The sequence below is a fragment of the Arctopsyche grandis genome, chromosome 4 (assembly GCF_051622035.1).
Source record: "Arctopsyche grandis isolate Sample6627 chromosome 4, ASM5162203v2, whole genome shotgun sequence".
NCBI lineage: Eukaryota > Metazoa > Arthropoda > Insecta > Trichoptera > Hydropsychidae > Arctopsyche > Arctopsyche grandis.
The window spans coordinates 35355068-35381511 of record NC_135358.1 but is presented as its reverse complement, the minus strand read 5'-3'; the positions used below and the strand labels follow the sequence as shown (position 1 = coordinate 35381511).

At 34.4% G+C, this 26444-nt stretch overlaps 2 protein-coding genes across 2 annotated transcripts; one reads left to right on the top strand and one right to left on the bottom strand.

Moving 5' to 3' along the window:
- Window positions 1-712: 712 nt before the first annotated feature.
- On the bottom strand, window positions 713-3250 carry Nbr (exonuclease mut-7 homolog). Its single transcript, XM_077428969.1, has one exon. It carries the CDS (start codon window positions 3117-3119, stop codon window positions 1251-1253), a length of 1869 nt encoding a protein of 622 aa, XP_077285095.1. The 5' UTR covers window positions 3120-3250; the 3' UTR covers window positions 713-1250.
- Window positions 3251-4463: 1213 nt separating this feature from the next.
- Window positions 4464-9876, top strand: RabGGTa (Rab geranylgeranyltransferase subunit alpha). Its single transcript, XM_077428968.1, has 10 exons — window positions 4464-4532; window positions 4792-4902; window positions 4979-5094; window positions 5170-5351; window positions 5431-5592; window positions 5667-5780; window positions 7068-7300; window positions 7388-7565; window positions 8904-9244; window positions 9329-9876. The coding sequence occupies exons 1-10, from the start codon at window positions 4530-4532 to the stop codon at window positions 9548-9550; spliced, it is 1662 nt and encodes a 553-aa protein (XP_077285094.1). The 5' UTR covers window positions 4464-4529; the 3' UTR covers window positions 9551-9876.
- Window positions 9877-26444: the final 16568 nt, after the last annotated feature.

The following is a 26444-nucleotide window of genomic DNA, read 5'->3' as shown; positions in this document are numbered from 1 at the left end:
GCATTATATTTTTTACTCTACGTCACTTTATGAGTTCGAACTAAATTTTAAGAGGTTCAAATCAAAATTTTAACAGTTAACACGCTGACAGTGACAGTTCAAGCGCATGCGTAGAAGGCTTTCTGCCTGTCGCAGATATAGTACCTGCAAATAGCCAAAAATCCGCAGATATAGTACCTGCAAATAGCCAATAATTTGCAGATATAGTACCTGCAAATAGCCACAACCTAGAATTATAGTAACAACCAATATTAACAAAACTCACCAGCGTATATAATTAAAAAAAAAAATTGTTGACATGGTAGTAAATGAAAAAAGAGCGTTTGTTGTCGTGTTATGTTAAATGGAGTTTTGCGAGTGAGAGAAAATGATCGATTCATGATGAATCGATCGATGTATGATACATACTTTTTGTTTCCCCGTTACACGCAGTTCTCTAAAATGTGTAAGAGAGAGACAAAAAATACATTGAATATATCACTGCAATGTAGTGTCTATTTAAGTAGTATCTAAAAAGTTGTAAACTGAGACTTTTGGGACACGAGACTTAAATGAAAACGGCGACAACCCTGATTAATCAAGACATCTGACAACCCTGCTATTAAATTTTGTATCGTGATTTATGTTTTCTTTTGTATAGAATTGCTCACTTCTGGAATAATGAAAGACTGTAATATTTTTTATAATTATAATATATATTTTTTATGTACAAATGAAATTGAGAAAGAAAAAATAAAAAAAATCATTCAATCGAATGAGTATACATTTTAACAAAATTGAATCTTGTTTAATACATTATTTAATTATCAGTTAATTTTCTAATCAGATCTTTTTCGAAATTCTTAAAATTTAAGATAGTATTAATACAGTTAGAAGATCTTTGCATGGATCATGCAAATATTTTCAGTCAATCGATGAAAAATTAAAAAACAAAAAGAGGAAAACATTAACAAATATAATATAAAATTAAAATATTTTAAAATGAGGTCAATCACTGGATTATATGCATATATAATGCAATTAATTGATTTTGAGTAGATTAGCTATTACTAAACTAATAAATATAAAAAGTTACCGATTGCATTTACAATTTTGTCACAGCTTTATTCATGTTTTTTGATGTAGTACTTTTAATAACATCATAAGTAAATTTTCAGTGAATTCGTTTGCGAATATTCTAATCATGTAAACTAAAAAAAAAAAGTATTACTTAGATATAATATGTTTCTAAAATATAAAAAAAAAAACGCTTATTTTAGAGAATTGTTTTCTTGTGGGAGAAATTTCTCCTTTGTACGTTTTTTCCTAGTTTTAGAATGTTCAGATCTTTCCATAACTTGATAGCACATTTCTTCAAAATCTAGATTGAACTTTAAGCACAAATTTGATAGCAGTTTAAAAATTTCTATGAGAACGAACGCATCCAAAGCCGCATACTCAATCTGAGATGAACGCAATGGTCGATTTTCCCAATTGGAACATTGTTCATTTTTATTCAAACACGTGCCGAAACACTGCTCCACTATTGAATTAAGACCTTCGCCCATGTTTATCTTCGGAAACGGAACCGGCATACCAGTATTGACGATGTTCTTCCACAGCTGCCCCAATTCAAGATACCCGAATCCTTTATACTTGACAGAGCTGAGGTCGGGTATCGAGCCTGTTATTTCACGCATATCATTGTCCAAACCAAATCCAATTTTGATAACGTTCGGGTTGTTGAACACTCTCTCCGTTAAAGTGTACCATAAATTAGAATACTGCTTGTTGTTTAACGCTAGAATATCGAAAATGAACACTTTATTGCGGGTCGCTAGTTGAATAAGCGAGACAGAGCTAGGTTTGGTTCCAAAGGACGGCTTCCACTCTGAATCGAGTCCTACGACGTTTACATTTGATAGATCGTGAAGTATAACGCTTTCAAAGATCGATCTTTTGTTTACGATTACAATGTTTTTCATCGGGATTGATAAAACGTGATAAGTCACAATCGAGCTGGTGCTCGGTGACGTGTTCCAATCGTCCGGTTCGTTTAAAATTAAAGAAGAAACACGTACAGAATCTACTTCCTCGTCGAATGTGAACAAATCAGGTGGATAGAACTCTTCGGATAGATTGAAATGCTTCGCCCATTTAAGGGCTTCCTTGGTGTCGTACGGTGTGAGGAGACAGACGAGCTCTCGCAGCAAATTTGGATTGTTGGTGATGGTGTCTGTTATCAAATCGTTCCAAGCATTTTCGCTGATCACGTTCTCTTCATACTTCTGACGAACGAGGAATCGAATTCCTCCGAAAGCTCTCATGTGCGATAAGTTTTGACACGTTTCCGGAGAAATGTTGAACTTTTTACAGAGTCTGACGATTAACTTTCCGATTGGTTTATGATACATTTTTTCCCACTTAACATCAGGTACAGGTGTATCGGCGAGGAACACTTGAATTTTATTGACTATGCTCTTATTTCTGACGAGGTTGTCCAAATATTTGACAAAGTCGGGAGCGAGCCGTGGACAGGAGTTTAAGTAATCGTCTATGAGACAAACTTTGTCTTGAATCAGTAGAGGAACCAGCAGCTCGTCCTGGTGTATTTGATCGTGCAGGTTGAAGACTATGACGCACTGACACGCTGTTTTGTAATTGAAATCGGCCAATAAGTCTTTGACGTGGGGCAATATCGTGTCCCTTTCTGTGTGGACTTGGAAGACATCGGATATGAGTCGAATGAAGGACGAGTTCTTCTGCTGTGTGGCCACCTTGAACGCGACCATTTTTAGCAACGTGGAGGAGGGTGCCATGCCCGATACGGCAGCCCAACGACGTAACTTGTCAACTATTAAAAAAGGCAGTGTTTTGGGTCCGAAATCAGGATGCGTCGAGCATGCTAGTACTAATCTCAACGTGGAAGCGTACGAATCGGGTACTGTTGACAGGAACGGTTCAAGGTCGGGTAAGAGCCGCCTAGCCCTCCACGATGAGCCCAGTGCTTCCGACCAGACCTGTTCATCTTCTGTTAGTTTGCATTGGAAGCCCAAGTGAGCAGCTGCTTGTTCAAGGGCAGGAACTATACGAACCACCAGTCCGTTGCCCGCGCCACAGTCCCCTGGATGTAAATTCATGGCGATATTTCTTCAGCAGCTTCCAATGACCGAGTGATCTTCACTCAGATTGGTATTTTTAACAATTACAGAGTGACAGTAGCTGAGAAAGCCATGGATTGTAGGTGACAGTTCATTCAACCAATGGACGATGCTACAGATTTTATCTCTAAGCGATTCAATTACGACCATATACAAAAAAAAATTATCTCATTTGAAATACATATAATCTGTTTTATTATTTATAATCCAAAACTTCGATGCACTTTTAAAAAATCACACTACGATGCTGTTTTATTTAATGCCCATTTATATTCTACTAACTGAAATGACAACTTCGACATTTTATACCTAATTCGGTGATTACTAGTTAAATGTGAACCGGTCACAGGACAACTGGTCGCTCTAGATCGGTCACACGTGATTACCCGTCACACTAAAGCTGGTCACGAGAAAACTGGTCACACCCTAAAATCGGTCAACCAGTTTTCTCGTGACCGATTTTAGGGTGTGACCAGTTTTCTCGTGACCAGCTTTAGTGTGACGGGTAATCACGTGTGACCGATATAGAGCGACCGGTTGTCCTGTGACTGGTTCACATATGACTAGTACTCCGTTTACCATATCGGTAAACGGATTATTTCTCAAATTGTAATAGCACGCAAAACAATCGTTGCCACACAAATCACGAATACGGAATATGTGGCACTCGAGTTCTCGTTAGTACAATATTTCACGTGGTTTTCGATTGATGGAGTTTTTGGGTGCTAGATGTTCCGTGATCAAAATTTTAATCACCGAACCATATTAATTTACTTTTAATCAATATTAATATATTACTATAATCCAAGTGATTAATGACCACTGCATGAACAATGACCGTAGTATTTCCCTTATATTATAAAATATTAGTTCTTTCGACTATAATTTTATTGGTTCGGTGATTATTCCGCAAAAAGCGATCTCACGCATGTCATTAAAATCTTGATCATGGAACATCTGCCATCCAAAAACACACGTGAAATATTGTACTAACAAGAACTAGAGTGCCAGATATTCCGTATTCGCGATTTTTGTGGCAACGATTGTTTTGCGTGCTATTACAATGTAGGAAATAATCTGTTTACCAATTTAATTGACAATCAAAACTGGTAATTGGATTATTAGTCACATTGCGATGGTCACAAAGACAATTTTTGCTATGAAAACGGCGAATGCGGAATATTTGGCAATCGAGTTTTCGTTAGTATGATGGACTTTTCGGCTGCCAGATGTTCCGTTATAGAGATTTTAGTGACTTTTGGGGAGCGCTTTGTGACCAATGATCACCGAACCATCAAAACTACCCAATAGTGAAAATGCTATGATTTTTTTGTAGTGGCTACATTGTATGTCAGCTTCAGATGACAGCTGATTATTTGTAGTGTCAAGATGGTGAGTGAATTTCTTGTTTTTTTTTTTTGTTATTTAATTTAACTGTTTTCTTATAGATTATGACAATTTCACAGTAATTTACTTTATTTTAGTTGCGTTTAAAAATCAGTGATGTTAGATTAATAAAAAATATCCAACATAACCTTATTTTTATATCTATTGTTAAAATTAGTCATACATATTTATTGTATCGTATAGTTTATTTTATTTATGCTGCAATAAACATTTTGAGTGTAATTTTTTGCAAAATTAATTTCAGCATGGTATTGCGAGAGTTCGTACCACGGAAGAAGAGAAGATCAAGAAACAAAAGGAGCGCCAAGCTAAACTCATCGTTTATAAAACATGCATGGAAAAAATATTTCTCAAGGTATTTTCCTATTATATGTACATATATCAATGTATATATGTATGTGTTTCTAATTGAATTCTTAATCATATCACAGAGGTCTCAAAAAGCATACGACGAAGAGTCATTGAAGCTCACCGCTGAAGTGCTAGGTGATAATCCTGACTTTGGTACTTTGTGGAACTTTCGACGAGAAATACTGTTGTCTTATGAGTAGGCTTTTGTTTTGCAATGTAATAATATGTATACTCGTATTAGACTTTAATTGTTTATCTTTATAAATTTTAGTACAAACATAGAGGAATTCTTAGATATAGAGCTTCGACTTACCGAAAATTGCCTTAAAGTTAATCCGAAATCATATTATGCTTGGTATCATCGCATATGGGCTCTGGAGAAAAAAAAGAATGCAAATTGGAATTTGGAGCTCGGCTTGTGTAATAAATATCTCAAGTTCGATGAAAGAAATTGTAATATATTGTATTAAAAAAATGATTCACTTAAAATTACATCATTCTTTTTATATGTATATGTATTGTAACATTTTAGTTCATTGCTGGGATTATCGCAATTATGTCGTGAATAAAGCAAACATTAACTTGAACGACGAGTTTGATTATTCAACACAGAAGATACAAGAAAATTTTTCAAATTATTCCGCTTGGCATTACCGTAGTAAATTATTAACGAAACTATTTCCAAATTTTAGAGGTTGTGTATAAAATAATTTGGTATAAGATTTTTTGTAAGTTTTATTTATTAACATGCTCTTTGATCGATTGCAGAGATGAACAGTGAAGAAGAAACAAAGCATCGAGATGAATTAGAATTAGTAATTAACGCTGCCTTTACTGATCCTTATGATACGAGTGCGTGGTTTTACCAAAGATGGTTACTCGGTGAGTGAATTCACACACAAAATTAGTTTGTATATAAATGTTTCATAGTATAGAACATAGAATGTGAACACTCGCCATTATAGATCGCTCCAAAGCGACGAGTGCACTTATACAGATACAATACAATCAATATTTATTTAATATACTTGAAGGAGGCGGCAATGCCGATAGACCCAAAATATACACAAGCATTTTTATAGAATGTGAATTCATATAAACATCCACAGTTACATCTATGGAGAAATTTTTATAGAATTTTAATAATAAAATTGGCGAATCTCAAGACGCTGAATAGCTTGAGGTTAGCAAGAGAGATAGGTAAGGAGATGCCAACTTTTTTCAGTAACCGTTTCAATGAAAATCAGAAAAATTGGCAAACTCTGATAAGAAACGACCAACTTGGAGTCACAAACCAAGGTCTAACCGGCACCGGGACTCTAGTGGGACTCGAACCCGTGACTACACCGCTCGAAAGTATACTATGTTAACCACTAGTCCACGCTGCTCGTTATATGTATAATGAGAGGCAAGCCTCTCTCCTTCAAGCGGATATTAACACTGTTTAGAGTTCCAGTTTAGGGCTTGAACTGAATACTAGTAAATGTGCCATTATGCGTTATGGACGTGCGAATTCGCTCTATTGTCACAGATATTCCATCGGATCCGTGTTGTTGAAGCGTCTGGAATCTATGGTCGACTTGGGTATCACTTTTGATCCTCAATTCACCTTTCACAACCACATCAAGACAGTCGCTGACGTTTCCTTTCGTCGACTTGGATTTGTCTTGAAATATGCTAGGTTATTCTCCAACCCCTTGTCTTCTCGCTTGCTTTTCAACTCGCTTGTTAGAAGTAAGCTAGAGTATAATGCGATTGTGTGGAATCTGCATGAAGCTCTCATATTATCGAAAAAGTGCAGAAAGCATTTCTTCGTTTTCTATATAAGAAAGTGTATGGGCACTACCCATATCTGTATCCTACTTCTTTCCTTTTGGGCATGCTTGGGTATAATTTCCTTGAACTTCGGAGAAACTTCTCGTTAATTCGTTTCGTTCTCCAGCTATTGCGTGGTAATACGTCATGCCCGTTGTTGCTGGAACAGTTGGGACTTTATGTATCTAATAATTATGTGCGTGGTAGATATCATCATTCGATGGTTGTACCTCCTGCTCGCACAGTTCTTTTTCGAATGGCTCCTATACCAAGAGCTATTCGACTTCTCAATGCCATAATGGTCAAAAAACGTTAAATAAATAAATAAATATAATATATATGTTTTTGTTTCAGGCGCATCATCTAAAGATATTGGATTAGCTGTTTGTAGAGTATCGCCTGAAAAGTCATACATTGCATTTAATCAAAGCATATCTCTCAATCAGGCAAATTTTCAAGTTGACGTATCAGTAAACGGCAGTGTAATTTCTGGTAGTTGGAAATCATTATCTGGATTTCAATTGGATGTAATGTGGATACTCGTTCATGATTCTGAGATTGATTTAACATCTTGCAGTAATGTTGAGGTGTGAATTGTTTTTATTTTATTTTTTATTAAGGTTTTGTTGTTGTACAATAAAAAACAATTGATTGTTGTATAATGTTTTTTTTAGATAACTCTAATTCGACACGATGAAAGTAAGGATGTTATTATATGTGATCGGGGAAATGAGTATGTCGGCTATGCGCCGATTTCTTTCTCGAATAATTTTGGTAAATCTGTAATTGAAGAGTTAAAAGATCAGCAACAGTCTTGCGAACAATTGTTGGAACTGGAACCCGATAGTAAATGTATGGCGTTGATACATATGTACTAGAAACACGTATTTTGGGCATCTATTTTTGTCAATTTTAGCATTTTCATTTTGCATTTTAGCGTTTTAGGGCATTAAAAATGTTCAATTTTAGCATCTATTTTTATGAAGAGTTTAATTTTAAATAATAAAAAATTTCGATCAATTTTAATAATATTTTATACATACATATATACAATTTAAAGACAACACAACAATTAAAAAATAATAGAAAAATTCAAAAATATTTTGGAATTAAAATTACAATGAAAAAAACATGAATATAAAAATACAAAGACAAAAAATATGAATATAAAAATATAATATCAATTGAAATTTATTAAAACTAAACATGGAGCATATTTCTACAGATTATTTTTGAGATTCGTGCGACGATCGGTAACAATTATATTGTATTACTAAAATACCTTTCAGCATCCACACTATTGACGGGACACCAAATAGATTTTAGAGCTGCACAACCAAACTCTTCATATTTAATTTTTGTTGCCATCAATAATAGCAATATATCTGGCGGGGATTCACTTTTTATATTCTCTATTAATTGTCTAAAAACGTGCTGATATCCTTCCAAACTTTTATTTCTACTGTAAACTGCAAGCTCTGTTTTATCCCCTCAATTTCTTCACATAATAAATGGGCAAAAGAATAGGAAGACCCTTTTGAAGAATAGGAAGAATTTTTGTTGCCATCAATAATAGCTTCATATATATCCGGCGTGGATTCACTTTTTATATTCTCTATCAATCGTCTAAAAAAGTGCTGATATCCTTCCAAAAATTGAGCCTCTGTTAATACATTAAACAATGGCAAGTTTCTAAAAAACAAAACTGTTTCTTTAACATTAATATTAGATTTTGAACCTGTCACAGATGGATTGAATAGTTTACTCAATTTTTGGAGGAATGGATTTGTCGCATTCAGTCTTGAGTGCGAGTCTAGTTTTAAGACACTTTTTTGAGCAGCTTTTTGGATACACAGCTCCAACTGTCTTCTTTTGTTTACAGTAGTAGACAAAACAGTTGCTTGGTTTCGACAGGAAAAACACCGTCTATGGTAAACTGCAAGCTCTGTTTTATCCCCTCAATTTCTTCACATAATAAATGGGCAAAGGGATAGGAAGACCCTTCTAAATTGTCTATTAGTTTTATATATTTTATATGCAAATTTCACTTTTGTTTGTTAGTTTAGCATCTATTCCGAATTTTAGCATTAATAGCAAAATGCCCAAAATACGTGTCTCTAATATGTACATACTTATATATTATTTTAAATATACATATGTTCGTTTTATACTTTCTGTTTTAAATTTTAGGGACGTTGCTCACATTCGCTGTTATATTAAATTCTATCGATCACATATCAAATTATCAAAAGTGCCATGAATTATTAAGCGAGCTTATGTCATTGGATCCGATGCGAAAAAATTATTACAAAGATTTATTATCCCGTTGGCATATACAATACTGTCTAGAAACAAATTTCGACTCGGTCAAACAAGGACGTTTCAAATGTCAAAGTGATGACGACGGTCTCGTCGAAATAACAAAGTTGTATTACCTCCAATATTGGAGTGCTTGCAAGAGTGTAAACGCAAGGGGATTTAAGTTGACGTCTCGTTCGTTGTCTTCGTTTCAAGTATTGCAAAATTGTCAGGTTTGTATGAATGTAATACATGTTTTTGTACATATGTGCAGTGTAATATACTACTAATTTTATGTTATGTATTCCCGTTTGCAGATTTTAGATTTGGGAAATAACTCTATAGAATCTCTGTGCGGATTCCCGAGTTTACCAGAGCTTCGTACGATTTATTTGGACGGTAATAACATTGAGTCGAACGATTTGCAGTATCTAAAGAATTGCGAAAAGCTCGAAACTATTTATTTAAATAATAAAATCGCAGTCGACGATTTTAAATCGATCATTCCTTCATTAAAATCGATAAGTCTTCGTAATTGAACATACGTATTTATATTATTTAAGTTCAGTATGCATTTATGTGCACGTGTGTGCATAAAATAATGATTTAAAGTACTTGCAGCTTATTTGCTGTGTTATATCCATATTGAAGCAAGCTTGTGCTTTGGATTATTTGTTTGTAATGCTATCAAAATATTTTTAGCTTTTTAATATCACACTTGTTTTTGAAAAGCTTTCTATTAATGCAAAATAGCTTTTGTAGTTTTTAAATTGAATTATAGTTATATTATGAAATATTTTGTGATTTATATATGTAGATATACATACGATACATTCTGAAATATATGTTAAAAATTGGTTTCATTTGTTTTTTTTTTATTTAACGAAAATTATTTTCTTATTGTTGAGTTTATGCTGAAATAGTCAGGGTTGTACGGCGCCCCGCCACCTTTTATCGGCACCGGTACGCGACCCGGCATAACAATTTCAAAAATCCATTGATGTATAATACACTAGATCCGCCCTCACGTCTTAAACTGGTCTCCCTTTTGGCGCATGCAAAATACATGGCGCATGCTAAGTTTCTCTTAGTAGGTAGGTAGGTACCGCTGCGTCGTAGGGAAAAAAACATTTTTTTTCCCAACTTCCCCGCTAGTTAAACCCCCCGCACCCCTCAGTTAGTGAAGATCTCCGACTAAAATCACACGTCAGGGCCCATCTATGTGAATTATACATCAATGCAAAAATCAAAATAATATAAAACTTTAATATTTCGAAAAGTTTTACCACTTTTCCAATATTTTTCACTCAAGCTCGAGAACAAGGAGCGCTGTCGTGCATAAAAATGCTGTCAGGATCAAGGATACCACTAGGCTTTATGTGAGGCGCCAGATGTGTCTTTATCACATTTAAATATTGGTCCCCATGTATGGACACATTAACAAATTAAAGGGTCCCTAGACCTTTTTTTCGCTTATGAACATTGAAGTATAATGTATAGAATAGTCATTCCTAATAAAAGTATCGCTTAAAAGCGAGCCATCGAAGAGAGAGACGGAAAGTCAGAAGAGAGACAAAAGAGTGAGGAAAAAAAAATCGTGGAAGTGATTGTCCCTTATCGTCCCTTGACGTTCAGGGACGCACGGGCACATACAGATGTTCGGACTTTGTCGAACTAATACTACCACACAATTTCACTAGTAGAGCCTATTTCAAAGAGATCCTACTGCTACAGAGATTAACAATCAACTGAGCATAACAGCCGAAATCTTCGTTTGAACGGAGTTTTTGTAGCAACATTTTTGTAAGCTAAGAGCGCTTCTACCCATTCTACTTCAATGCTTATTTATTTATTTATTTAACATATTAGCCACAGTGACATTACAGAGATCTCCAATGCGTCACTGTGGCCGGTCATTCAGTAATAATAACATGATAACAGTAATAATAATAACTTATAATAATAACAATATTAACACAACATCATTAAAATCATAAAAAAATATTTTGCATATTTATAATAGGCAAAATCAACCACTGGCATTCCTCAACAACCACTCAACCAGATTAGTATATTTTATATTGAAGAGGTCAATTTAACCAGAAATCCGGTTAAGCAGATATATCGCCCTAGATATAGGAGCCGTAGACAACATATTTGTGCGAGCCACAGGAGGAACAAACAAATCACGATTTCTCAAGTCCCTGAATTTACTAGGTGCATTAAACCTAAATTCATTTAGAACCTGAGGATTGTGTATTATCCCATTCAACAGCTTAAAAAAGTGCCTTCCCAGTAACATATTCCGACGAGACTCCAATGAGTTGAAACCTAACGCCCCTAATAGGAATGCACTAGGATATAGCCAAGGATAATAACCATACTGTTTCATATAAAGATATCTGAGAAACCGTTTTTGGATTCTCTCAATCTTCAATGAATGAGTTATATGGGTAGGATTCCATATAATAGAAGAAAATTCTAGAATACTACGTACTTAAGATTCATAAAGAATTTTAAGCACCAATGTACTCTGGAAAGGTTTGCTAACTCGTAGCAAGAATCCCAGCATTTTTGTTGCTCGCAAACAAATATTGTCTATGTGTCGTTTAAATTGAAAATTATTCGAGAACAAGACCCCCAAATCACAATATTCATCCACAAACTTTAATTCAACACCACTTAGGCGATATGGATAAATCAAGCGATTTGAAGATCTTGTCACATTGAGAAATAATTTATTATCGACAGACCAACTTGACAGCGCATCTAAGTCCAATTGGAGAAGGGCTGCGTCACTATGAGACTTAACTGTCATAAAAAGCTTAAGGTCATCGGCGAATAAAAGATAGTCTGAATACTTAATTATTTTTGAGATGTCATTAATGTAAATTAAAAAGAATAATGTCCCTAAGTTGGACCCCTGAGGTACCCCAGAATATGAAATAAACTCATTTGAGGAATTAGGGTGAAAATAGACAAATTATGAAGGCTCAAAGCATTGTTTAGGTTGGATGTTTAATTGTGCTATTTATACATGAGGCTAGGTAGCCTTCTCGGGGGCTGCAACGAATAAACAAACGGTTTTTGTGTCATGAACTGAAGGATACATTCATCGCTCGAAGATTGCTTTGAGGATGCACTTGATGCATTTCTTGCATAATGCAAAAACAAGGGTCTGATTTTTTTATATGGTCACGAAAAGTTACGCAATAAAGTAACGAGTAATGGGTGCGTATAAAAAAAGCATTATGTAGATAAGGGTATTCTCATATAGAAAAAAAAATGTGAAAGTTTCCGCATATGTCAAGTGGCTCAAGTAATATGGCCAGGTACTGTATTTTCTTTGAGTTAAACGGGCGATAACGAAAGTGCATGTATTGTAAAAATTTTGCAATAAAATTGTGCGAAATCGAGCGTACCGGCACCTTAAAATTTAGCACTACACCACTGGAAATAGTAAATGTTTTGTTTGTAATTCCGCTTACGTAATATAGCGAAGTTTGTGTACAACTAATTGGAGAAAAATTAAAAGGAGAAATACTTGGAATATCCCAAGAGGATCTGTTTAAATATAATCAAAAACTTTTTAATCCGTACGAATGATCCGACGGAGATTTTCGCCCGTTTAATCCTTTAGAATTTGTTTAATCTGGCTCTGGCGAAATTTTTAAATCTCATTACCTTTTATAATTCGAAAGGGTATGCCGATCTAAAAATTCTAGTATCATCCTCGCATCCAGCAGCATGGCTCGGTGGTTGGGCTTTTGCCTAGCACCGAGAGGTCGCTGGGTTCGATCCCTTGAGTTGACCTCGATTGAAAAGAGTTTATTCCACCGATGTATGTACATACATAGCAAGCAGTATGGCTCGGTGGTTGGTGTTTATGTTTAGTACCGAGAGGCTACCGTGTTCGATCCCGTGCTAATCTTTAATGCTGCTGGTCAGACTTGTTTATTTGTGACTCCAAGTCGATCGTTTCCTATGAGAGTTTGCTAATTTATCTGATTTAATTGTTGAAACGGTGCCTCCATTACATTGGCTAAAAATCATCCTATCCACTATTTGAGTATGATTTACGCATAATAAATTGAGAGTTTTTCAGTGACTTATGTAATAAAAATGCTGCATTGTTTGTAATTGGCCAGGAAGGCGCATTGGGGCTTACCTGTTAGGCCTTCCTGGAATATATGTATGTAGATAAATTTCACGGGACATATAAGATAACGTGCAGTATGGAACCGTACAAGAGCTTGACGATCGGTTCGCATTGTATTTACACGTAAACTTTTCGTACTTGTATTCGACCGGTAGCCATGTTTCGAGAAAGGGATGAGGGGAATGGTCCAAAATAAGTTTGGAACACGGAGAGTGTAACGACTTTTGGGGTTATATGTTCCCTTGCCGATAAAGCAGGGGATGCTGTGCTTAAGTGAATATCAGAGCACGCGCTCGGCTATGAATTTGGAATGAAGAAGGCGCGACGACGCTAAATAATGGCTGTTTATACGAGCAAGTTTTTCACAGAGTGCAAACACCCAGGGGTAGTTAGGTTATACGTGCCCTTATTTATGTTGAAAAGCCAAATTAAAATGCTTCGGATCGAACTTCGACATTTCGTATAATGATATTGTACAGGGCAGTGGTTTTAGATTAACGCCTGAGGTAGGGCAGAAATAAAAAATAAAACGATTTCTATATTATTGTAGCGTAGGAGTGGGTTCAGGATCCAAATGAAAGGCCAAAGTCGCTTCACAGCATTTTTCAATGATTCAGGAGGTCCACACGCGTGTCCAACGATTCAAGAGGTCCACACCAACACTCACACCAGAATGATCTGATCTACCTTGTGTACCTCCTTATAAAGGACAAGTTGCCCAGCATAGCATCCCTGATCCGTTGGCGCGTATACTGTGTAGGCACGTAGGTCTACCCGCACTCGCCCTGTTTTATGAGAACTCACTTACTAAGTCCCGTTATCCTAATCTGGGGGTTTCTATTTTTCACCCACGAATGCACTTAAATAGTGGATACTCTTTCCCATGTTCCCACGTTACATTATTTTGTGCATTTCTGGTTCATTAAAAAAATGTTGCAAAAGTGGATACATCTTATAGGAACTAACATAGAGATCGATGGATTCTCTTGGCGTTTTTTCCTATCTTTACATGAATTGAAACGTAGCAATTCCGGACCCATGTAAAATGGAGAATTCCAAGTTTCTGACAGAAATGGCGTTTATGGGGAATGCCAGGGCTGTTCGGATTACTGCTTATCTGAACACTCGGCTACATGCCTTTGAAATGCCGTTCCGTCCATAGACCTCCTGAGTCATAGAATAAATACTGTGAACCGACTTTGGACTATCATTTGGATCTCTAAACCTACACGCCACAATATTTTATGATCGTCCTCACAGGGAGTTATGGATGCTGGTGTGGCATTTTTTTTCATATTTGCATACAAAAGTGCCGACTCGAATATGTGCACACCCGGGTGACTCCCTACGGCTTGAGGATCTATCTCATTTGTTGATCTCTATGTGTTTGTTCATTAAATTTTCTTCTTGCATGCACATCTAGGTAGTAGTAGACTCCAGAGTATGGAATAACTCGATAATGGGAGTCGGACTTGGTATTGTTTTATCATGAAAATATTTATGAGGGTAAATTATGCAGGAACACGAACACTAATAAATTGAACACGAATCTGGTAATAAAAAAGGTTGATTGGCTCGAAATTCGGAGATATGTGTTTTTTAAATCGCGCGATTTTTCTATATCTTGGTGTTGTTCGGTCGATGTCTCAAAATCAGTCAATTTCCTGTTCAAAATGAATATTGTAATCTATAGTCGGGTATTTTATCGTTCATTTGTAGTACTTTTCAGCTTTCAAATCTCTCTAAGTAGTCGTCCAGTTCAAATAAAAAGTCAAAAGTACGTATTTTCACTTGGGATTTTTTCCCACTGTTAATACTATTTTATATTGAGTATTTTCTATTGAAACATGTTTAGTGGGATAGTGTTCTGGCCACACTATTTTTTGTTTTCGTTTAAAAGTGTCCTGAATTTTAAATCGGTAAAATTGAAAGCTAAAAGCTCTAGTACTAGTATTTTCTCGTATTTATAGGAATCTGAATTGAATAAATAGGGATAATATATTAAATTGTCTTTATATGAGAATTAAATAAAATTCCACTTGGAAAAATCATATTTTGACTAATCTTTTGGATTAATAACAAAAATTCTATTGATAACTGGCTTACCTCGATAAAATAAACGAATCAACATTTTTTATTACCTGATTTGTTTTTACTGGGCATAGATCTATAAGAAAAGTCATATCTCGTCCCTGAACCATATTTTGTGTCGAACAGTGTAATCAATGCCTCTATTTTACAAGGGCTGAGGGTTGGCGATAGACTGTCATCCATTTGTCTTAGACGTACTCTCTAGTTCTTTGGGTACATCCCGAGAAGAGCCTGGAAAATTTGTCATTTTGGGAATCGTTGAGGGAAGCCGAGGAAGAGGAAGATTGCCAAGAAGATAAATAAAAAGTGACCAGGTCAGGGCTGCCACTGGGAAAACTGTAGCTGAGTCACTGCGAACCACAGGATGTTAAGAGGGATGGAGTGGATGGATGGAATATTTTATTTATTATTTAAATAATGTTCAAACTTTATGCGACATTTGGACTAAATTATTTAACAATCTAATAAATTTATAAAAGTATTTATATGTTATGTTTATGGAAGTCAGAAGAAGGAAAGTCACGACCCTCAGGTATGAGAAAAGCGACGACAAACTTAAACGCGCTTTTTTTCGACTTTTGGCCGAATGGACACTTGGCCGACGGACGTTAGGCCGAAGGGACATTAGGTTGACGGATGTTTGGCGGATGTGTGTATCCAAATTACTCAAAACTCACTGAAAGCAGATACAGTATTCAAAAATAATCTCAACATTATTAAAATTTGATGAATTTAAGCAATTCAAAATTTGATTTTGAAATTTGAAATTTAAGATACCTATATGTACATATATGTATAAATTATTATTTTGAATAATTTTATTTTACTACCGCCATCTATGTACAATATATAAAACTTAAGACTACATAGACGTCACCCAGAAACGCGTCTTGAACGATATTTTATCTCTATCATCGTAATGGCGGAGGATCTATTTACTTATATTGATGACCAAAATGAGCAATATGGCAAAGTATGAAATTGTAATCGTAAGTTAGATGAAGTTTATTTTATTTTATTTTATTGTTACAATCAATATACACTCGTCATTACAGATCGCTCCAATGCGACGAGTGTACGATAACGGTCAGAAATACAATAATACATATACAATCAGAATACATAGCATATAACAATTAATCAGTAAAGAAATAATAATCATAGAGACATCTATGGATTATTTTTAGATTTTTGTGTACAATTATTATTAAAATTTTATACATATAATAAACACAAATTATAGAGATATCTATAGATTTCAGATTACTGTGCATAATTTTTACAAATTATACACACAGATTTTGTGACAACAGGAAATGATTATAATAAAGTTATGTGATTATGAAAGAAATCGACTTTGTTGTTTTGCAAATGTTTAAGTTTAATAATTTGATGCTGCTGAAGGGTTATCTTCGTGTTATATAAAACCTATTTTAGAAAAATCTCACTAGTTTTTTTCATTCGAATGTTCGGTTTTCGTATTCATAGCTTGGAATGTGGCGCACAAGAAACTCTCCGCCTGCATGAGCGTGTTTCCGGCTCTCGCCTCCTTCGTCCTCTATTTTCCTCCTTTTCGAGTCGAATACGGATTTTCCGCAAACATATGAGGGGGGGGGGGAGGTGGGGGGGGGGAAACAGCGCGAATATCGAGACCGAGGAAAATAAAAATGGCGGAAGGCGGCAAAAAATGGCGCGCTTTTTATTTCCCCATATGAAATATTTCTTAAAGATATTGAATTGGACGTGCATGCAGATTCGGTGGTTTTTGCACTGCCGTATTTGTTCTTCAGTTTGTGACGTTTGACGTGGGCATAATTTTGGGGTTTGACGTTACACGTTCGGCATTTATAATTCACGCAGTCTCCTCGGGGCGCGTCTTTTGTGATAACACTGTTATCGGATTTTCAGACAAATCAAGAGGTTCATTGTATAATATTAGCTTTGCTGGCGGATAAAACAAACGTGACCTCCTGTGTCAAAGTCGTCCTTATTTAGTGTGGCTTACGATAATGACGTCAGAGTGGCAACGTTATTTATTTTGTTAATTTAAATTTTGTATTATATCATTCCTAACTATTATTAGTAAGACTTTTTTCCACAAACTGTTTCAGTAACATTCATGAACAAAATGTTTCAAAGGTGTATCAAATTTTTACTTTATTTTTCAATATATGTAAGTATGTATGTATTTGAATTTACTGTTTTTATTAATTTTGATCAACTGTTTTTATTAATTTTGACAACCAAAAGTTACACGTGACACCTGGTGAATCTATTTGAAGACACCAGCCCCTTGTCCATACAAACGTATTACACTTCTCCCTTCCTCAATTATAGCATTAGAGAAATTCTTTTTTAATATGCTATGGATATCCACTATAGGCATGCTTCTGTGGTTTTATTTTTTTGATTAGTTGTTTTTTATAGGAGCTAGGAGCCGCCAAACATCTATAAAATCGCCTCTCATTTACACCTACGAAGAGAGTCCAGCTTGATTATTTAACGGTTGATTTTTAAAAAATTACGAGCAAACCAACATAGAAAATATCTTTCTCATACCGACGATGATTTTTTTTTAAATTGGTCCAGTTTCGGAGGAGAAAACTGGAGAATACGAAACCTCGATTTTGTCGATTTAAAATACGTATTATCTGGTCGAAGCGCAACTGTCGCACTCACTCAATATATGTATATATTGATATATGTACATATATTGTCGCATTCACTCAATATATACATATATATCGAAGAAAGGAACGGCAAAAAAATAAGGTAGATATATTTTTAGATAGTTTTGCACATGTGAATTAACGCTGAAAGTACGCATGATCTATGCTAGACGAAAACTCACCCCCCTGGAGTGTTTTCGGTGATTTATTTTCGTTGTATTGGACATAGGTTTGACAGTGGTCGATAACGGTGATTCTAGGGTTTCTGGACTCGACCAGACCCGGACCCGACCCGGCCGGGTAATGACTCAAAACCCGCCAGATCCGGGTATTTAAAATTCCCGAATATTGACATAAAAATTCAAAATGATTTTCAGTCGATACATTGAACATATCCAAATATTAATGTATGTGTTATTTATAGATCACTAGTTGTTTTACCCGACTTCGCTCAGTATTTGTACTATAAACAGCGTAAACATGGCGAATCTAATAGTAAATATTCATTTGTTTTTTTATTAAATTTATTTTAATAAATTAAATAAAGTTTTCAGAAACCCTAGGTGATTCCCATATTTGAATAAATATGGGAAAAAATTGTCAAAATAATCAGATCGCACGAATTAATAATGACATAATATACGCACATTTACAGCTGGAGTCTACCTAGGCATGCCGTGCCATAAGATTATGTGTTGTGTCTCAGAATGAAAATGTATTGAAAATCGTATATTTTATTTTATACTGGAAATTCGATATAAAATACAATCATAGCATTGCGACAAGTTCAATAAACCTTTTTCCTGCGGCAAATTTTGCGGTACTTTTTTTAGCGTATTTATAAATCAAATTTTCAACCATAAATATATATATTGTAATATTTATCCAAATGATCGAAAATATCAATTAGCACCTGAAGTATGTTTTAAAACAGTGAATCATGTCTGAAGCATTTTGTTAACACAATGATTAACGCCATTCGCACTACTGGAATTTTGCGCATGACGTCTATAGCGGCCATCCGCGGAGAAAGGGTTAAGAATGGAATAAAAAAATGCATAGTACATATTCTAATCACATAAATTTTCTTGATCTACATATCATCTATATATTATATAATTGAAAGTGGCATTTTTCCTAATGTCGAGAAATATCTCGCAAAACATTAAATATTTATGCGTCTTAAGGGGGACCACTAGTGTGACATTTTGAAAAAATCGTTTTTTTTTTTTTGCACATTTCGATAGTCCATACCTTTAAAAATAACATACTTAATTTTCAAGTGCATATCTCGAATAGTTTTTGAATTACAGCCATCCGAAGAGCAGCTGACGTCGGTTCGAAAGTTGCGTTAGCGTACGGATCATAATAACTGCGTTATGATTCATAACGCAGTTATTGTTCGGGTTCTGTCAGCCAGAAAAGTCATTAAAAACGGGTCGTATACCTGGCTGTTTTGGAGATGCTAGACTTTGGCACATTTAAACTCTCTTCCAGTGTTATTGTGACCGTTATAGTGAGAACATCGTACAAAATTTTAGCAAAAATGAGTTCTCAGTATTCAAAACAAAAGGGTTCCCATGTTGATCCCACGCGTAGATCAACTTCTAAAAAACGAAAATTTTCGGCGAATCAACATATATGTGAACAGTCCACCGCAAATACCAGTACGTCAGCTGATACAATAAGGACGAAGAAATTGTGATTGATCCAACGCACGGTTATAGTATTCTCCAGTTTATTTCTGTTTTTTCTGCAATAAGTAATTTAGTGATGTGCAAAACTTGTGAAAAAAAAATTACGTTCAATCAAGCAAGTCCGCGAGGCTTAGGATTCAAAATTGCTGTAATATGTGAATGCGGCGTTTCGTACATCAATTCGGGCCTATGATTGGTAATGCATTTGAAATAAATAGACGCATAGTGGCTGTGATGCGACTTTTAGGTATCGGAATAAACGGAGTGAATCTTTTTTGTGGTTTGATGGATCTAATACGTAAATTCCATACTCAAACTTTCAGTGGATGCTTTGCGAATTTATGGACATCAGCAGAATCAATTTGTAAATTTAGTATGCAAAGAGCTGTAGAAGAAGAGAAAAAGTTGACACTGGAAGAAGAAGATTGGACATGACCAAGTTCAAACACGACTACGTTCCACTTGATCCAATGGTTCAAAATGCTCTGAAACCAATATTTGAAGACTTGAGTCGGCGTGATTTACTCGAAAGATGTCTGGGTAATAATACTCGGAACAATAACGAAAGTTATAATGGCTTGCTATGGCACTTTGCTCCGAAACACCTCCACAGTGGTCTCAAAACGATCATGTTCAAACTCAAGTAACTCAAAACGAGTTATCAAATTATTTTGCTACATCAATATTTAATGACGGTTATTCATCAATTTTAAAAATGTTCAATGTAATGGGAATTATAATTGGACCTGCAGCGAACGATTATGCCGTTGACAAAGATGATACGAGGCTTCGAATGGCAGATCATCGTCAACAGGCTGCTTCAAAAGAGGGCCGATTAGCTCGAAGAAAAGCTTTAGCAGCCCAACAGCTGTCTTTCGAAGAAGAGGAAGGTGCACTGTATGGGCCTGGAATAGCAGATTAACAGTAGGTATGATATTTCTTGATTTATAACTACGAAATCAGTAACTTAAACTTCAAACGCGTTTTTCTCGAAACTACATTTTTCAAATTTGCTGCAGTTGTAACTCGAGAATGAATCATCCGATCGATTTGATTTTTTTTCAGCTTCTTTTATATATGTTTCTGCGTGCCATGAACCTCCAGTTTTCCGATTGAATAAAAAATGTAATTTTGGCAGGCCAAAAATCAACAAATTTATGCGCGAAATTTGATTTTTTTTTTTAAAACTCCGCCATTTTGTTAAATTTCAATTATTTTTTTTGATCGAGGTTCATGGTACGGCAAATATCTTCTAGTTTAATAAACTTTTTGAATTTTTTGATTTCAGGCACTGTGAAGGTCGCTATCACTGCAGCAGTGGGGGTACTTTTTTTTTTGGAGCCTTGGGAGATTACGTATAACTCGCTGAATTTTCAATTTTTTTGTCTAAAAACTTTTATTATGTATTTAGTATATATCTATACATATATCCATAAAACGATAAAACATTCCATCCAGTAGTTTTTTTTATTTTAATTCCCGAAAATCACCTTTTTTTCGCGCGGTCACACTAGTGGTCCCCCTGAAATAATATGCGTTTAACAATAATTTAAAATACTGGTGGCCTGTAATACGTTTATTCTGCTTTTTTGAGATTCTGTATATACCGAATTAAAAACAGTTAATTTGTGAATTAAGTCAAACAGAAATAGTGTTTTTTGGAGCTGAAAATTGGACTTTCAAATATATACATATGTATTTAATATGCCCCACTAAAATAATTTGAAAATTACTGCTGTATATAAATTTACCGATATAATGATAATTTTAATAGTATGTATATTTATTTTAGGTTCTACGCAAAGAGGCTTCGGTACTTTTCCATGCCTGAGGTATCTGAAAGGCTGCTTTGAGATGTTGAATTAATCAGTTTAATGCTCATATTATATTATATAACGAAGATAATACGAAAGAATAAGATTTTTTTCGTTTTAAAACATCGTAAAAAGATTCAATAGAAATACAACGGCGTAAAATAAAAGATGAAAATGAGAGGAAAAAAATATCGGAATAAGGAAGAGGGTAATATGATTGAGAGTTCCCGGGAGATTTTTATAGCCAGAATTGAATCCGATGTTACGACACTGGCGAGGGATGAAGTGGGCAGCAGTCATTTAATTTCGGCGAGGAATTCCCAAATTGCAACGATGCTTTTAGCCGACTATATCTATATATATATGTATATAGATAAATCATCCATTTTATAGTCGGAAGTTTCGGGCGTGAAAATCGCCGTTCAATATGGCGCCGATTACAACAAAAGCAACCCCAAAGTGATGAGCATAAATAATGACGTTCCTAATCCCAGTTTGAGACATAGAGGACCCGAACGGCAACTAAAGCCTCCGGCAACTACATTATGCAGGACCTCTGATCGTCTCTAATCGATCGGGTGAGGTCCTTATGTAGCTCTCGCAATCCACGGCTCCCTCTTGACCCATCTCATTGGGGTCTTATTTAATTACTGTTGCATTAAACTTGAATCCGTTTCACACGATGCGTGTTTCATAATATTGGTGAATCTTGGATAAAATCCTAAGCATACATATGCATATACATATATATTGTATATGTAGATTGAAGGTGTATATATGTATAGTCTTGTCTTTAAGCACCCACATTAAAGCAGGCCGGTGCTGAGGCTTTAGCTGCGTTAGAGACAATGTATAGTTTTAATATTAGACACTTTACTGATTTTATTATAGTTTGGAAGTATTTGTATTTGAGGATTTTATTTTCAAACGACTTTTTGTTCTTGTTCCATTTTTAAAAGGTGGATTTTTTGTGTTTCTTAGAGGTGTCATTTATTTAACATTGTTTATTGAAATATACCTTCTCGCCATATTTATTTATTTATTTAATAGTTTTGGACCATTGTGGCATTACAGGAAGAACCTAATGCGCCACAATGGCCTACATTTAAAAAATATATAAAAACATGATATAAAAACAAGTAAACTGTAAATAAAGGAAAAAAGCAAAAGCAGTAAACATGGTAAAATAAAATAATAATAAAAAAGTAACAAAAGGAAAATAATACATCATTCAGAGAGAAAAATAACAAAAGTGTAAAAATCAAAAATAAAATCCATAAATCCCATTCTTTGTTTACACTGAACAAAATTAAAATAGTATATAAAAATGTACAAAGGAGAAAGAAAAAGTAAAATAAAATAAAACAAAATATGAATAAAAAATAAAATCACAGCGAGGCCCAAATGGAAGAGAGTAGATTAAGATTCCACTCATTCATCACATTCAAATTAAGAAAGTAATGATGAGCGCAGGTTACCAGATAAATATGTTAAAATAATATCCGATAATCTACGCTCCCCAAGGTGGAAAATATCACATTCAGGGACAGCAGCAACGATTTCATTGAGAAGTCGAATAGCTCTTGGAATAGGAGCCATTCGAAAAAGAACTGTGCGAGCAGCAGGTACAACCATCAAATGATGATGTCTATCACGCACATATGTAATTATTAGGGACATAAAGTCCCAACTGTTCCAGCAACAACGGGCATGACGTATTACCACGCAATAGCTGGAGAACGAAACGAATTAACGAGAAGTTTCTCCGTAGTTCAAGGGAATTATACCCAAGCATGCCCAAAAGGAAAGGAGTAGGATAGAGATATGGGTAGTACCCATACTCTTTCTTATAAAGAAAACGAAGAAATGCTTTTTGCACTTTTTAATATTGTGGCATTATATGAATGCCTATGCGCCACAATGGTCAAAAAACAACAAAAAATATGAATTATACAGATATGAAACACATATTTATTACATGTATAAAAAAACAATAACAGCAAAAGTTCAAACAATAATGGAAACAGTCACAAAACATATAATCATTTATTTTTACATACCTCCTTTTAGCTTCACTTATGATTACAATTCAGGAAAAAAATTGCCTCTTATCCGATCGTTTTCATACTTTGCCATATTGCTGATTTTGGTCATCAATATTTTATTTATTTATTATTATTTTTTTAATTTACACCAAGAAGGCCTAACAGGTAAACCCAATGCGCCTTCCTGGCCAAAGACAATTATATAAACATATATGTTCACCATCCATATATACACAAATACTTACACGTATACACAAATACACATACATACATACATACATAAATATAAAAATACACATATATACATATACATACATACATACGGACCTACACACATATATATATATATATATATATATATATATATATATATATATTCACATATACATACATATACATATATATATATATATATATATATATATATATATATATATATATATATATATATATACATATACACATACACATACAATACATACATCCACATACATACAAACATTATACATGCATATACACATAAACACATAAATAAAGATAAATTACTCATGTATATAAAAATAAAATATAGCATACATATATAAATAAAGATAAAACCAACATACATACAACATACACATTATGCTAAATAATAAAATTACAAAATGAAAACAACATGTGTAAATATGTATGTAGCTAGAAGTCATTTAAAATATGCTACCTGACAGAACTGTATGATGCAGTAAAAACATCAAGACTCCCAGAAAAAAGGTTAAATAATCGAATGGCTCTTGAAAGGGGTGAGTCATCAAGCACATTAGTTTTGGCCCGAATAGGCAGGAATAGAGTTCTGGAGCGAGATTCTCTCAGTTTCTCAGGTACCCTAAGTTTAAGATTACACAGAACTTCAGGAAGATGACATTCAACCCTTAAAATTTTTAGAAAAAGGTTACCAAGATGATTGTTTCTACGTGAAGCTAAGGAGCCCATGACAAACTTACTGGGAAATAAGTAGGGATAGCGCCCAAACATGTAAATGTAAATAAATGTATACTCCTCCATTACGATGGAGAAAAAAAAATCGTTTTAGACGTGTTTGAAATTTGAATTTCTGAAAAGTTTCTGACGTTTATCCAGTTTTTAGTTTAAATAGATGGCGGTAGTAAAATAAAATTATTGGTATTTTTATTCAAAATAATAATTCCAGGCTTGGGACTGGCAGCAAAGTTGTTAACAAGGTTTCCCAACCCCAGGTGGATTTAAAAATAAATAAAGAAAATAATATTTCAGAAGTGAACTTTCGGAGCCTTTATTTCAGCAAAATCTTTAAAGCTGACAAATCAAGATTTTTAGCGATATCCTTTTCAGTAGATAGAGTTTCAAAACTGAAAAGTCTATTTTGTGACATTGTAGACCGGAGATAAGTTTTAATCAATTTAAGTTTCGAAAAACTACGTTCACTATTTGTCACAGTTTCAGGCATTGTCAGAAAATTTCGCATAACAACCCAAATGTTCGGATACAATTCTTGTAAATTATGCTGTTTTATACAATTTAATTCAATTAGTGGATGAATTTTACCTTGAACTTTATTTTAAAGAAAGGCTTTTAAATTGATAAGTACATTACTATTAATATCATATTTCTAATTCGCGGTGAGCTTAATTTGAAGATCGGCACTTTCCGGTAGATTGCTTACAAAATACAAAAAACTCTAATATTCTCAATATAACTCTAATATAACTCAAAAGTCTCTAAATATTCATTCAACTGTTTAAATCTTCCTCTCATTGACACTAATGTTGTATCTAAGAATTAAAAATTAATTCAATCTGAGGATAAAAAAACTCGACCTCTTACTGTTTTTCGGGACAAGCGATGGGCTCGTTTTGTGTATTTTTTACTAGCCTCTTTTTAGCTTGCTTTCGATTTTTTCGTTTGACAATATTTGTTATCAAATTGCCGTCTCACGCGAACAATTTAATTGTTTAAATACCGAATGTATTTGTATTTTCGCTGTGGTTATAGCCTTTTTAAATCCGTTCTTTAATATAATCATTCAAAAATAAACAACATTTCTGCATATTCGGGGATATCCATATATTTTGCTCGAAAACCTATAAAAACAAAGAACATCGTACAAAACAATCAATGAAACAAGAAACCTGAAAAGCTTTTAATTGGCCCGATAACGTGGTTGCTTCATGAGCTACACCTCGATCCTTTCTTTCAGATTCAGATAAATTAATTAAAACATCATGAACGTCAACAATTTGATCACTTGCTATTTTCGTTTCCCATCGTGTATCAGATAATAAGGAATTATTTAAGGAATATAATTGCACGTGATCATTTCGAATCTTCCAGCGATAAATTGAAGCTGAAAATAGTGTAAACAATCTTTGGAGAATACCGAAAAAAGTTTACGATGTTACAGAAGATTTCGCAGAGCCGTCGAAAGGTAAAACTAATTTTTTGAGAAGCAAAATAGAATTCAAATTTAAAAGGGAATGCGCCTACACTCAATGAATATAATTTTCCCAATGCAAATGTTTCAGCTTAGAAAAAGAGGCGCCTTTAGCACTCTAATTTAAAAATTTAAAATTTTAAAGCGCCTTTGGCGCATTGAGCGACACCCCAATATACTAGGCGCCCTTGGGCGCCGCCTGACATGCCCCCCCCTAAAACCGTCACTGTACATAGGTATAGTATGTGTAAAAGGAAAAGATTTAGGTTTTTTGGTTCCAAAATTGCATTACATAGATGAAATAGATTTGTTTCTTGATATTCTTTGAAAGGCTCTCAAAATAATCAATGTTTATTTGACTGTTGATATTTTTATGTATCTACATAAATTATATTGAAAAAACGATGATCAAGAATAATAGTTTACTCTCGTACAAATTGTGATGTGCACCATAATATTGCGAATTTCCATGGGAAATCACCGCAAATTGATGTTGAACTTTGAAAAACAAA